General features: G+C 36.6%; 1 protein-coding gene across 1 annotated transcript in view; it reads left to right on the top strand.

The window, feature by feature from the left end:
* Positions 1-1,941: 1,941 nt before the first annotated feature.
* OTC (ornithine transcarbamylase) overlaps positions 1,942-14,726 on the top strand; it is a 51,568-nt gene continuing 38,783 nt past the window's right edge. The window contains exons 1-2 of the mRNA XM_081125446.1: positions 1,942-2,133; positions 13,712-13,850. Coding sequence (XP_080981572.1) covers positions 2,057-2,133; positions 13,712-13,850 — 216 coding nt within the window. The 5' untranslated portion in view covers positions 1,942-2,056. The remainder of the gene's footprint in view (positions 2,134-13,711; positions 13,851-14,726) is intronic.

The raw sequence follows: 14,726 nt of genomic DNA, 5'->3' as shown, positions 1-14,726 counted from the left end.
TTCCTATTTATCACTATATCCCTTACAGCCCACCCAGCATAGAGACCTAGCCTATGGTGGCTGCACAATTGTTGTTGGCAGCAGAGAAATATGAATAAATGGAGGGATGGATGGACAAAGGGAACTAGGTAGGAAGCCAAACCAGGCAGTTGAAGAAGAATTAGAGGAGCCGTGGAGTAAGAGGATGAATGACAAACACTGTAAGATGTTTTTCCACATGTGACCCAGATTTCAGTTGAGATTTATTGTATTTTGAGATTCAGTGAAATTGCCTTTAACCTCATCCCACATGTGGGGCAGCTCTACTCTTCCAATATCTCTGAGGATTATGGGTGGTTTAGGTTTTTCTTGTGTGTGTTTTTTTTTAATGCCTCTGGTGAACTGAATGCCTACCTTCATAGAATTATGAGGGTGAGTTGCTTTGACATCTCAGAAGTTCTACCCACATTCTCTACCACAGCACTGCAGACATTTCTTGATTTCTCTCCAAACATTGCTCATAGGAGTTGAGTTGTCTGTGTAGGTAGCACAGTTGACTGAAGATATGGACTTTATGTTAGCATGTAGTTTGACCTCTTCTCTCTCAGTCTTCCTGTAAATTCTGTTTCCTTCCCTCTATTACATAGACCAATTTCGTTCTTTGAATTCTATCCAACAATTTGTCCATTTTGCCTCTACAAAGATGCTTGATGGTCTTTTCAAACAAATTATCCATCTATTCTCCCACTTGGAGCATTCACTCTATACCTTCTTACCTCCATGCCTTTGCAAACACTTGACTCTGCCTGAAATACTCTTTCTAGAACAGAGGATTTGGCAAAGATTTGGAAATTTTGGTCTTTCTCGCTCTTGATCCCACATCATTCTTCATAAATAGAAGGGAATAGTGTCAGGATTCATTTCCCTGATATTAATTATGACATCACAACCATCCCTGCCCCTGAAGTGGCCATAGTTGGCTTTTAAATAGCATTTTTCTTGTATTACATAAACTTCTAGCAAGTGCTTACCTGGGTTTACAAAAGTTTAATAAATTGACCAGAAGAGGCAGCCCCTACCCCTTTCCCTCTTCCCCTGCCTCCTGCCCTTCCCAGCTTAGAGTATTTCCCCTTTCCTATGATGTGGTAGCACTTCATTTGGACCTCTTCTATGGGCTTGTGTTGTGGATATTTAGTTACAAATCTTATCACCCTTATTGAACTATAAACTCTGCAAAGGTAAGATCATCTTCCTCCCCTGAAATTCTAGCCTAAACCTGTATCTGACACAGAATAGATTTTGAAAACATCCAATTTATAAGTGTAGGTGAATGAATGAATGTGAAACTTTGGAAGGCCCCTTAGTGATCTGGAAAGGCTGTCAGGGGAGAAGCATATGGAACCACCCTCCCACTTCTACTAATTCTGAGCTCTTGCCACAATTAATAGGCAGCCACTGATTTATTGAAGACCTACTATGTGCAAGACACAATGGGAGTTCCAGCTTTTTGCCGCCAAAAAAAGAAAAGAAAAAGCTAAAACTAAAAGCTTCCAGGGCAGTTCTTTTTATACTTCTATTTATTTTCGTGTAAAGCCTGGGAATTAGAGATAGGAAGGTGATATCTCTGGAAATACTGAGGGGTGTCATGTCTACATCTGGGGTTTGGCACTGCCAATTCACATTTTCTGAATGAGTTATTTCTATGTGCCTTCACAACAGCTAGCATTGTGGTGTCTTGCATATATTATATTCTCAATGAGTACTTGTCAGTTGATTTTGTACAAGTATGTGACAGCATAAATATATTATGAAAAATGAGGAGTTTGAGCACCAAAAGAGTCAGGATTTTTCTAAAAAAACACACAGTGGTAAAGCTTGGCTTAAAGTTCAAATACCCCTGAACCCTGCCCTACAGTATCTCTAAACAAGGGAATTTGATAAGGCAGTTAAAAGATAATATTACCTTTGCTCTCTCACTGCAATCAAAAGCATTCTTAGCTTTTAGGTAGACCCCACGGACTACCTTGGTGGGGCATTTTCAAGAGCATAGAATCATCGTTTCTGCTAGCAAAAGAAGATGCTGTTTAATTTGAGAATCTTGTTGAACAATGCAGCTCTTAGACATGGTCACCGTTTTATGGTTCGAAATTTCCGGTAAGTGACAATGGCCAGAGATTTGAGTCTGATTTAGGAACCGTGGTGATAAATGAAATTTATCTATTCTGCAAAGGAGTGCAGCATCAAAAGTCCTCTTTCTGCAGGGTGTAGTGCCAGACTTGACCCTTAGATACAGCAGTCTCTAATTCCAGCTGAGCTTTCATTGCTCAGTTCTCTGTAATCAGATTTCACCTCGTGCTGGGGGTTGGGGAGACTAACCGCGGCAGGTACAACAGACTAAATGTTCTTGATGTCTTCTGTTTGCGTACATTCTAAATGAGCAACAGGCTGAAGAAAATTAGCCTGTAAATTAGTTTTTTACACAGGATCTTCAGCTTGTATTCCGTTTTGCCTGAAAAAAAAAAAAAAATCAGTCAAGGGCGCGGGGATTAATCACTTCTTTAAAAGAACAGACTCCAAATTGCAACTAGATTATTATTTACAAAGCTGCTGCAAAGGAGCCTTACGTGTGATGAGGAGCATGACTTTTAAAAAATTAAATCCAAATTTGGTATGTATCTCTGAAATTCTTGGTAGCATGTGCAAAGGAGGCTGTCTCCACTGTATTCGTTATAAAAGCTACATCTAGCTTACAGCCATGGAGCACATGGTTGGAAAATGGTGCTCAGTGTGTCTGCGGGGAAGAGGACGAGGGTGGTGAGCTAGCTATGTAAGCAAGGTCATCAATTGTGGACTTTGTTGCCAGAAAGTTTCTAGGGTAGGACATGTTAACACTCAGAATTTCCCCAGGGTGTCTTTACAACCTGAACCAGCCTTAAAACAACTTTACTGACTTCCTAAAGGAGTAAGCTTCTAGTCTGAAGTTTCTTCCCACTGCTAGTGATAGCAGCCCTCATCCTCTGGGCCACCTCACAGTTCTGAGTTCTCTGGACTTCACTTCTTTGGTGAATAGAAAACTCTCGGAAGACAGAATGTCACTGTAAATGATATTGTAAATTAAGTCCATAGTATTAGATCTAAGTGGGACCTCAGAGCCACAGAATAATGCTCTCATTTAATATATAGATAAAGTAGATGAAGTCCGGAGACATTATGGGGTTTAGCAATTAGACCATATATCAGAATTAGACCACATATCCACTAATCTGGAGGAAAGCTCAGGTTTGGGGGTCTCGAAGCTAGGTTCAAGGCCTGACACCACCACTTGCTGGCTATATGAAGTTGAGCAAGTCACTAAACATTTCTGCGATGTTGATTCACCTATAAAATGGAGAAAAGAGTAATACCTGTTCTGCTTCCACCACAGAGTAGTTCAATCATTCATTTACTAAATACATATTGAGCACCTACTTTGTGCCACACCCTAGCCAAGGTGTTGGAGATATCTCAGTAAATAAAATATTTCACTCCAGACACATGAAGTCATAATCTACTGATAACCAGTGAGATAATGTGTGAGAAAACTATAAAATGACAGACAAATGTCCATTATTTTATCCATCTCACTGAGTTATAATGGATAAAAATGTGATGAAATTTTATTCCATAGTTTTTAACAAAGAATCATCACTGAGGTGAACACAGTCAACTGAATGAATAACCAAAGCTTGGAACTTAAATTTATATTCTTCTTGGAAAAGTACAGTGATTATTGATTTTTTAAAAATAATTATTACAGGTTAAGTTTTGGCAAAACCTCTTCATAATATTTGGACTTTCTGGTATTTACTAATATTTTATTATTTATATCCAGCTACACCAGACTACAATTCTGAAAATCCTGGCTAGCCATCTCTCACAGTAAATGAGAGCTGAGGCAAAAGTATGGCTAAATCAACCTAAATCCATGCTTGCTATTTGAAAATGTGAAAGCATCAAATCACCCATGTTGTTAGGAACTCAAGAGCATGAATATCTATTGAAAAATGGGATATTGTTAAAATGGTTTCATTCTCATGTGGCATGTGTGTTTTTCTTTCTACTGGTTTAAGCCGCCAGCTAGACAAAAATCAAAATTGTTGATCTCTATTAAGACCTACATCTGTAATGTTTTCAACAGTAAAAATAAATTTTTTAAAAAAGGAGAAAAAAAAGACCTATAGCCTTTGATGGCCCCTCAGCAATGGAGAAAAGCTCCCTGTCAACTCTGCCTCTATTGTACTTTTACTTTGATTTTCAGCCTTCCACAAATATTCGACTCCCCTCATCTCTCTTGGGAAAAGTGAAAGTCCCTTGTTACAAAACCTACCATGTGAGTTTACCACTAGAGAGTAATAGGAAATATGTAGTTAGGGTTTGGCAATGCCACAAAACAGGGGCTGCACAGTTTTGAAGTGAGCAGCCATGTTGCCATAGATATGACAAAATAATAGCTTAAGTGAGGCTGAAGCCATCCACACTGGCTCCTGGATCAATCATTTTTAGTCAATTATTATTTTTTTTAACAAAATCAATAGGATCAGACACCAAGACTGCCAAAAACACCCAATCTATAGGCTTTTCATCTCACAAACAAGGCTCTAGAGCTCGGCTGTGTTTGGATAATAGTGTCCTATGATTTGTTGCCTATTAGGGAAACCACTTACATCTTTTAAAGAAACCACTAAAAAATCTCTTTCTTTATCAGAGAAGACCAATTTGTAAGTGCAGTTCAATTTCATCTCACAAATAGAAATTTCTTCAGAGAATATTGAGCTAAGCCACCCAATTCTGTGGAGGTTATAGATTGGAGCTGGAGGTGACTGGCTTTCAGGTATTTCATTCCAGACCTCTCTAAGGGCTTACATAACTCATTATGTTTCCTTCATCCAACACTGATGCCCATCTATGCACACATGGACACAGACAAAGCGATTACAGCCCATCCATATTTTGGGGTAGAGGAGATAAAACAGTCCTCTTTGATTATTTACATTTTCTGCATAACTAAAAATGAATGCCTTTTAAAAAACATAGTTTTTGACTTTAGAAAACTATACAGGGTATGATGCCAGGAATGGAATGCAGTCATAATATTTCCCTTGGTTAACAGTAGAATTTGTGTTTTATTTCTAGTTTGTAATTTTTAATAATTTAGTAATTTAACTAAGATAAAAGTAGAAGAGGCAACCACAGATTTTCATCAGTTTTGTGTTTCCAGCCCTTTAATGGTAGGTCTGCACAGAGCTAACCATCATCTCACTCTTCAATCTTCAGACGAGGGGAAATTTCACAATTTTAGAATATTGACAACCTAAGGTATTTTAGAAACCACCTAGTCACTGGTTATCAATAGTAATTTATACCACATGTGAGTATGTGGCAACAGTGAGAAAGGTTTCAAGTAAATTTTTATTAATAAATTATTGTTGTTGTTAATAATAAGAAATTTAGAAATAATTTGTGCTTTTTTTCAAATCAATAGGATCAGATTCAAGAGTTTTGTGAAAGTAAAGTCACTGTCCTTTGCATGCATTGTAAGATGCCTTCTTAAGATATAAAGAAAGGGATAGAATTAAAGTTAGGCCAGTGAGAATTCAATGACTCCAGTATAGTCCATGGGAAATCTTGTGTTGATAAACTTCATGAATGTTGTAGAAGACAAAGACACAAAGGATTACTGACTTTTAGTACATTTTCTTAAATTTCCAGATGAAAAATTGATGCCAAAGATGGGAAATTATCTTCCCAAGGTCATAGTTGAACTAGGACTAGAATTTGAATATTTTAAATCACTGCTCTATTCATTCCACTGCTTTGATTATTTTGATACTTTCAAATTGATTAAGTTGGCCAATGTACTCTTGCACAATATCTTTTTTTAGGTATAGTCAAAATATCTCAGTAACAGAAAAAATAAAAAGACAAGAATATATGCCTTAACTGTTGCATCGATCTGCAACATTAAAGTAATACCAAAATTTCAGCCATAGGGGCCAACCATTGACCCTCTCTTATGCCTCCAGAAGCTAAAGTCTTTATCTTAAATTCTACACAGTGATCAAAATATCATTTAACACTGAATTTTTTCCTACTCTGGCAAAATCTCTTTCTGACTGACCACATTTTACTCAAATCAAGCACTTTTTCTTCCCCAAAAATACAATTATACGAGGGAACACATCCAGGTCTCCCCCTATGCTCCATACAATTTACAGAGTTGGAAAAATGTAGACATTAGCAATAAAAGATTCATTCTTCCAATAGAGAATACTCTTCCATTTTCTAGCTGGGAAGGTATTTGGGTAAAGCTAACACAAGGATCTACTATGACATTGGCTTAACTTCTTAGCATTCAGTAATTTGGGGTTGAGAAATCTCTATAATTATTTTTTCAAAGGATAAAATAAATGTAAGAAAGTAGTCTTGCCTTTTTCAAAATTCTAGCTTTAACCAGGCAGTGATGACAATGACAGTTTTGACAGAAAATCTGGTTTCCATTGTTTTCTCCAATATTATATCCTCCCTATTATGTGTTGGCTTAAGCATGAATGTAGTTTAGGTCTGGCTTAACAAGGAGACACATTTAAGTACAAGGAGACCATACGTTTTATGGGAGCAATAAAATAATGATTCTGGCCTGGTCTGGGTGCTCCTGAATCAGACTAGACTGTGGCATGGGGTTTCCAGGAGAACTTAATAGCCATTTATGCCAATGGCTTTAACTGGCTAATGCGAGTGTGGGTTTATCACCAGAAAGCAAGAACTGCTTAATACGGAGTAGAAAAAAAGGGCCTGTGGCAAAGGCATTTCAGCATGGTACAACTGTGGAGCTCTTCTACTTTTCTCTAATTTTTAAGTAGCTTAGAAAAGAGGTGTGGCAGTCTCATTTCTGAGCCAAGGTGGAGTGCTATGAGGAGATAGTAAACAGGATAGGAATTTAAATTGGAACCATTGTGTTTGCTTTCCTTCCAGTGATAAATTTTCCTGGTTAGCTCTTGATATCTATGAAAAACAGCTCTTTTTCCCAAGCGAACATTTCCTGCCCCACCTCCTAGACAGAACTGAGAAAGGTGGTGACTACTTTAATGATTTTTCAGTTGTGTAAACAGTATGACTCCCTTTATTAGTTGAGGTACAATTTTTAAAAAATATTCTGGTTAATCATGGAAGCCCTCACATGCCAGTATGACGTATCTACCTCTCCACCTCTTTTGTCCCCAAGGACCCTGAGGACTTTTTCTGTCCAAAAGCAGTTAGTGGAGAGAGGGAACCAAATATCAGTTTAGTTCACTATCACAGTATTTTGGATTTGGCCCTCACATTGCCATAGGCATAAACTTATTCCATCACGTCCTCTCATCAGTTTTTAAAGTTTTTGCACTTGACTCAGACTGCTGTGCTCAGGGTACAAGGTTATAACTTTATTGTTTCACGTGCATATGTCTAGTCATTATTCTCAGTGCTGCAAATACTGTGCTGGAGTGTTTGAGCCCTAGGGGATTTCAGCTTTAGAAACACACTAGGCTACAATCAATTCCCTCCCGTGACTCTTAGGCCTGGGCCACAGCCCATACTTGCTCTTGCCTCAACATTAATTCTGTTTGGGGACTCTTGGTGGTCTTTTTTTTGTCCTCAGACCTTGGTCAGGGCATTGAAAAGCCATCATGACAAATCTTTAAATTCACTCCTAAAAATCTGCTGAATTTCATATACGAATTGATTTAATTCTGCCCCAGAGACATTCAATCACCCATTTACTTAAGAAATATTTATTGAATGCCTACTATATCCCAGTCATTTCAATAAACACTGCATAAATATTAATGAATAAAACAGGCAGGATCCCTGACATCATGGATCATATAATCCAATGGGAAGATAAAAAGTAAGCAATAAACAGAAGCATAAATATATATTAAAATTGTGATGAGTGTTATGAACAAAATGAAGGCAAAGTGAAGACCATTTAGTACAATTAGGGGAAAAAAATCTTACAGAAGGTGGTATTTAAGCCTCCAGCTGAAGGAAGAGAAAAAGTCAGCCTTGAGAACTCAGAGGAGAGTGTTGTGGACAGAAGGAATGGTATATAAGAGTCTTAACAATGGGAAAACATTTGTAGTACAGTCAGTTGTTCCTTTGCATTGTCCCAATATGCAGGAATTTCAATTACCACGTTTTAGTTAAATAAGTCCAGACTTCCAAGTACACAGTTTGAATTTCAATTGTTGTGGTATATTAATTGTGAGTAGTTGCATAAAGTAAAAACTTCATTATTAGCTCTTCAGCTCAGAAATCACTATGTAAATAACAGATCTCATCCCTTCTTTTAAAGTCTTTTGGTGATTGCTCACTGTGCATTTGTTATTCAGTTTACATACAGAAAGCAAAAAAGCAGAGCTGTGCTGCCTTCTTTTCTCCCAGTGATAAACCCATGTGACATTTTATAAAAATGGATAAATGAAAGAGGGCATTGTCTGACAGAGATGAAAATGTAGCAGACATATAAAAAATAACATTGGCATTTAAATTTGAATCAAATGTTAATGTATTTATGAAATAAATAGGTGACTGTGGATTATTGTCCCTGCTACTGTTTGAGAGGCTATGGATATACAGCCAGAGGAACTCAGTAAAGACAAACTTAACAATGTAAATGAGGAAAGCAGTTGCGACAAAAAGTATGAAGGCCTTCCAAGAGGAAGTGTTACCAGCAAAACACCTCACATTAAAGGAATTCTCATAGATATTTCACAATCTTGAAAATACAAAGGATAAAATATTGGAAGTTGATTCAAACTTAGAAAAGAATTTGACAATTCACCAAAGCATAGAAAGGATGCTTAAGTTATACTATAAGAAGATGGCATGCACTATTCAAAGTACTATTGACAATTTTTACAAAGAAGTTAAACATTATAACTCTCAATGTTTTTAATGTTTTAAATTGTAGTGTACTAAATGTATATCAGTTTTACTATCTTTTTAATTTTACCATATATTTATACTGATGATAAGAGACTTTTTAAAGTTTTGACAAAATTTTAAAAGTCACAGAATAATTGTGATTTTTCCCATTGATTATTCAGATTTAATGGTTATTTACAGTCCCACACTACTGTTCAAAGCCAGAACTGTCTGTATTTATTTAAAAATTGCTTATCTGCTAACACTTATTGGAGGTCCAATTCCAGGGCAATAAAAGTGAGGACATTATCAGTGGCTGCCATGTAGAGACTGGAGTCACAACAGTGGTATTCTCCTGATCATTTGTGGTCTAAGAAAAATAATTTGAAATAAAGTTTCCATTGCTATATAAATTTGAAAATGAAAGGTCTGGACAAAAAGGAAGATTTAAGTAGGATGTTTGTGTCTTCTTTCTACTTTTTAATTCAAATCTGTCAGTGTAGAAATAAAAGAGCAGCAGGTAAAAGAACATTAACCTTAACCCCAAACTGAACTCTAACCACACCTCCAACTTAGAAATTTTTAAAAGTGTATAAGGACAACTTTGAGAAAACCCCGATTTGTCTTCTGTTTGGATAGTAAGAGCTGGAAGTTGGAGGTTTTTTGAAGTAGCTAAAGGTTGTTGGGCTTCCTCTTTCACCATTATTTTCCTTGCAAGGAAAGTAGAGAAAATAGTTTACTTCCCTGCAAAAAATTTTTAATTATTATTTTTAATCCTCACCCAAGGATATTTTTTCCATTGCTTTTCAGAGAGAGTGTAAGGGAGAGAGGGAGAAAAAGAAAGTGAGAGAGATACATCGATTGGTTGCCTCCCACATGCACCCCGACCGGGGACAGGGATAGAGCCTGAAACCGAGGCACATGGCCTTGGCCGGAATTGAACCTGGGACCCTTCAGTTCGCAGGGCCAATGCTCTAACCACTGAGACAAGCCGGCTAGGACTCCCTGCAAAATTTTTATTTCTAATTCTTTTGCTCTGCGACTCAACAACAACAACACTTCTAAGATCTATAATATTTTCTTAAATGAAACATGTAATTCTGTTTAGAAGAGAGTACATACCACAAAACCCTACAGGGGCTGAGATTGGGGGAGGGTATTGAATCCCTTATGTGTAGCAGTTTGGAGGCATTTTGTGGGCTGCAAGATAACCAGGAGTTTCTGTGCTTCCTTGGGCCACACCCACTCAAATCTCCTTTTTGAGTAAATTTTCTTTTTCTTAAACTCGAAGGACCTCCACAAGACTTGCAACCAAGAGAGCAATGGGCAGTGGCAGCTTGTCCCAGGATAACCCCCTAAGCCCCTTTTCTCTGACTTTCAAGGGAGCTGACAGCAGCCTCGCCTTGTCTCACTTCTTTCCCGTAATGTTTCTAGAGAGCCAAAGCAGCCCCACCTAGGTTCTCTCCTGTTGCTTCTTCTATCCTAGGCCCTTCCTTGTTTCACTGTCCCCAGCTTTAATAAAGGTATTCTGAAAAATCACCTGGACATATGTTGTGAAATCTTTCCTGCACTAAGTAAAAATTAAATAAAAAAATTAAAATAAAAAATAACCAGGAGTCTATTACTTGAGCTCTAGGCAAAAAATAAGGCCTCAAAATAGCTCATGGGTTGTTTTTCCTATTGTTGATAGATGTGAGCTCTACAGCTATGGTGATGTTTTCCAAATTCCTTGAATCCTGGGGAGCGGGGTTTTCCAGCAAAGTTTTTCCCCACTTTTAGAATAATATTGGAAGAAGTGTTAAACCAAGGAATATTGATGTATTAGTGTAATACATAGAGGCAAGAGAGTTTATCTTCTGTGACTCTATGCTACTTGAACCTTATTCCAGAAGAAAAAATATTTTCAAAACTGCCCTAAATGTGAATTGGGAAAGATAGAGCTGCCATGCCTCCATTCCAGGCCAGACACATTAAATCTGTTTATATATCTTCAGAAAACAAATCCAGTTGACCCTGAAAAATGCATGAATATCAGTCAAATGGTTTACTTCTCAACAATATCAGTACTTGTATATTCCAAGTATTATTTAATATTAACATTAATATAATCAGAACCAAACATAACCAAAATACATATGCAAAAACAAATTTCCTGCCAAATGCCATGTCTCTAAAGTTATTAAATTGCTGACTACTTTTGTCTAGACCTTGGAAACAGTTCTGTAAGCTTTTTACTAGGGTTCCAGTAGAAGGAAGAAAATGAAGGTTTATTCTAGAAACTTTGTTAGCCAGAAAAATATTTTTTATATTTATAATTAATTTTTTAAGTATTTGGTTCTTTAGTCTAAAATTCTATTTTTTTATTTATTTTTCCTTGTGTTTTGTTATGTACATAATCTACTAGGATACTAACACATATATTATAAATAAACTAATACATATTGTAGATCCATTTCAAATTTTTTAACTATTAGGGATCTGTAATAAAAAATTGAGGACTTTTGCTTTAAACAAATTTCCATTTGGAGTATACATGAATCACATATTTTAAAAGTTGAAAAAAGATGGTACATCTTTGAAATAGGAATGTTAAGCAAAATTTTGATTCACATATAAATTGACAACACTACTTTCTATTGGAGTTGAATATGTCATTAGTATTTTTTATTAAATCAATCAACCACTGGCCAACAAACACACAAACCATCGTGATGGAAGTTCCTTTCCTTAATAACTAGAATCTTTGAAGGACTAAATCTCAAAAAGTCTACTGAAAAAATCTACTCACCTACTGAGCACTAAATGAACAAATCAATTCTGCCAGAAAGTTGGATATTTAGTGAACTATTCATTGTTTAAGTTATTTGACATCATGTAGTAGGAACAACAAATTGAGTGAATTTATGATTTTCCTACCTATCATCTTATCATCATTGCAAAAAAATACATACATAAATCCCACCAGAGAATTTACTCTTTATTTCAAGTAGCCCAAGCTCTCTGCTTAGGCTGAAATTTAAGCATGGTCATTTTGTCACAGTTGTTCTACTAATAAAATTAATGATTAATACATGTGGTAAACAACATTTTGCCCTTGGTTCTTCATAATTTCTAATGGTATACAGTGCTAATTATTGTTAAGTAGAGATAACACTGGGAACACTGAAAGAATACATGCTGTCCATTTTACATACTGATCATCTCAAATAACAATTATTGTCATCACAATGTAACAGAATGTTAAAATTGGACTCTTTCTGTCTCAGTTTCTGCCCAGGCCTAATAGATGTTGACTCTTCCCTCATTCCGAAGTGAGATGTCAAACTACTAAAACAGGACTTGCAAAGGATATACATAAGAATTAGTTTTGTAATCCATTGGTGACTTCCTGTGGCTTCTAAAATGTATTGCAGAAACCAAGAAACAGGTAGCAGATTTGAAGAGCATTTTTGAAGTGTACAATGTCCTCACATAGAGGGGTACTCTTTCCTCATTTCATGCCTAGGGTCAGTGGTTCCAATGGCACCAATCAATAGGAAATCTTGGGGACATTGTACACTAATCTCAGGCCCATATCTGGGAAACCTAAAGTAAGAGGGACTGGATGGCTAGCTGTTTTTATGGTAGAGCAAGAGAGGAGACTATACTGGGATGGATCTGACTCTTGTAAGAGCAAAGAATATGAAGGGCTTCCCATGAATCAGTATGGAATGAGAGAGAGACATATCATGGTATTGGTTCACATCATGACCAAGAGACCTGCTGAAGGGGTGAGGAGATGTCAGCAAGAAGAGCCTAGTCTCTCGGATGGCAGAGGAGATGTAATTGTCTGTCATCAAGGACTGCTGTGAGAAATTCCCAGTGATGAGAGAGTTCTCCAAAGGACCCTAAAAAGCACCCCATGAGGGAAAGAGTCAGTGTCAAGCACCTATACCAATGCTAGATTGCTGAACAGAACCAGAGTTTGCCTGGCCCTTAACTCCTTCCCTTCCCTTGGCTTTACATAGATGAACCAAAGGCAGGGAATCAGAGGAAACAGCTTATGGTCCCTCTTCTACCTATAGAAGAGGCCAGCTTGAATTAAGCATGAGCTGGAAGGCAAAAGGTATTAATTTGCAGTGCATTTCTTAGAGTTAAAAAAATAATTCTTATTATTACACATTATTTTACCGAGACACTTTGAGGTAATAAAGCAAGAAGATGACTTTTCTTTTCCCTGAAGGTTACTACAAAAGCCACAGGGTCCATTGTATTTGACCAGGGACAAGTAAAAAGACAAATCTCTAAGAATAGATTTGAAGGGCAGTAGGGAAAAAAGAATGATATTGTTTTCTATTGTATGCATATTATAAAGTCTTATTGTATAATCTAATGATTTCAATAATAATAGATAAAATTTATCAAATGCTTATTATATGCCAGGCATTGTATGATTTCCATGTATTAAATCATTTCACCCTAGCAACAACCCTATAGGGGAGAGGTTAAGTAATTTGCCCAGAGTTGCACAACTAGTAAGTGGCAAAGCCACTCATATGGCTATTTTCAACAAATAAGAATTCAATTTCTTTCTTCAAATTCTTTTCTCTCAACAATCAAAATACAGGATATCTAAAATGCCAACCACAGCCATCTCAATTTCAATGCATTAGCACTTTGCAGAGACACATGAGGTTACATGTGATTTACCGTTTTGTTTCAAGAATAAAACAATGAGTCACCACAGAACTTTTTTTTTTCTTAAATACATATTTTTATTTCTTTTTCTCATTTTTTTTTTTTTTTGTAGATGTGGACAACCACTACAAAATAAAATACAGCTGAAGGGTCGTGACCTCCTCACTCTAAAGGACTTTACAGGAGAAGAAATTAAGTATATGCTCTGGCTATCAGCGGACCTGAAATATAGAATAAAGCAGAAAGGAGAGGTATGTAGCATTTTCATCTCATCTTCCATTAGTACCAATCAGCTTTTGTAAAGACAGCCTTACAAAGAAAGAGGGAACAGAAAACACATTAAAATTCCTAAACAGTAGCAAGTAATAAAACCACACAGTCAAGGTAATTGATTATCACTGAATGTATAAGCATATAAAAAGGATAAAAATCAGTTATTCAATGACAAGTCATTGCACTTCTTTCATGTGGAATGTTGAAATTCATTATTAACTGGATCAGAAACTAAAGAATCATTCTCTGGAAAGATTTTATTTTTATATCTCCTTTCTTTTCTCTGTGTGTTTTCTATCAAGTTAAAAATAAGGATGGCCCGGCCAGGCATGGCTCAGTGGTTGAGCATCAACCTAGGATCCAGGAGATCATAGTTTGATTCCCGGTTAAGGCACATGCCTGGGTTGCGGGCTTGATCCCTAGTTGGGGCGTGCAGGAGGTGGCCAATCAATGACTCTCTCATCATTGATGTTTCTATCTTTCTCTCCCTCTCCCTTCCTCTCTCTGAAACCAATAAAGATATATATATTTTTAAAAAGATGATATATTTTTTTTTAGCCACAAATTTCAAATGAGAATGCATATCAGATATACAATCATTAGGATAATGTTAAACATTTGCAATGATGTGACTGACGTTGATTGAAAAATTTAGCAAAGAAACAATTAAATGTTAACCAAGTAGGGGGGAGAATGGGACATGGTGCTTAGCTGTAATTATTATTCTGTGTTTAGAGCAATTTTCATTTGCCACACACTTAATACAGTAGCTTCACTTAGACTGCTTAATTGTGAAAGCATTTTCGTATTCCAAACTTGTTTAAAAGCTTTTGTAAAGAGTTGGTTTCAGGTTG

This window comes from Miniopterus schreibersii (genome assembly GCF_964146895.1).
Source record: "Miniopterus schreibersii genome assembly, chromosome: X".
Taxonomy (NCBI): Eukaryota; Metazoa; Chordata; class Mammalia; order Chiroptera; family Miniopteridae; genus Miniopterus; species Miniopterus schreibersii.
This window is presented reverse-complemented; position numbering and strand designations above follow the sequence as displayed.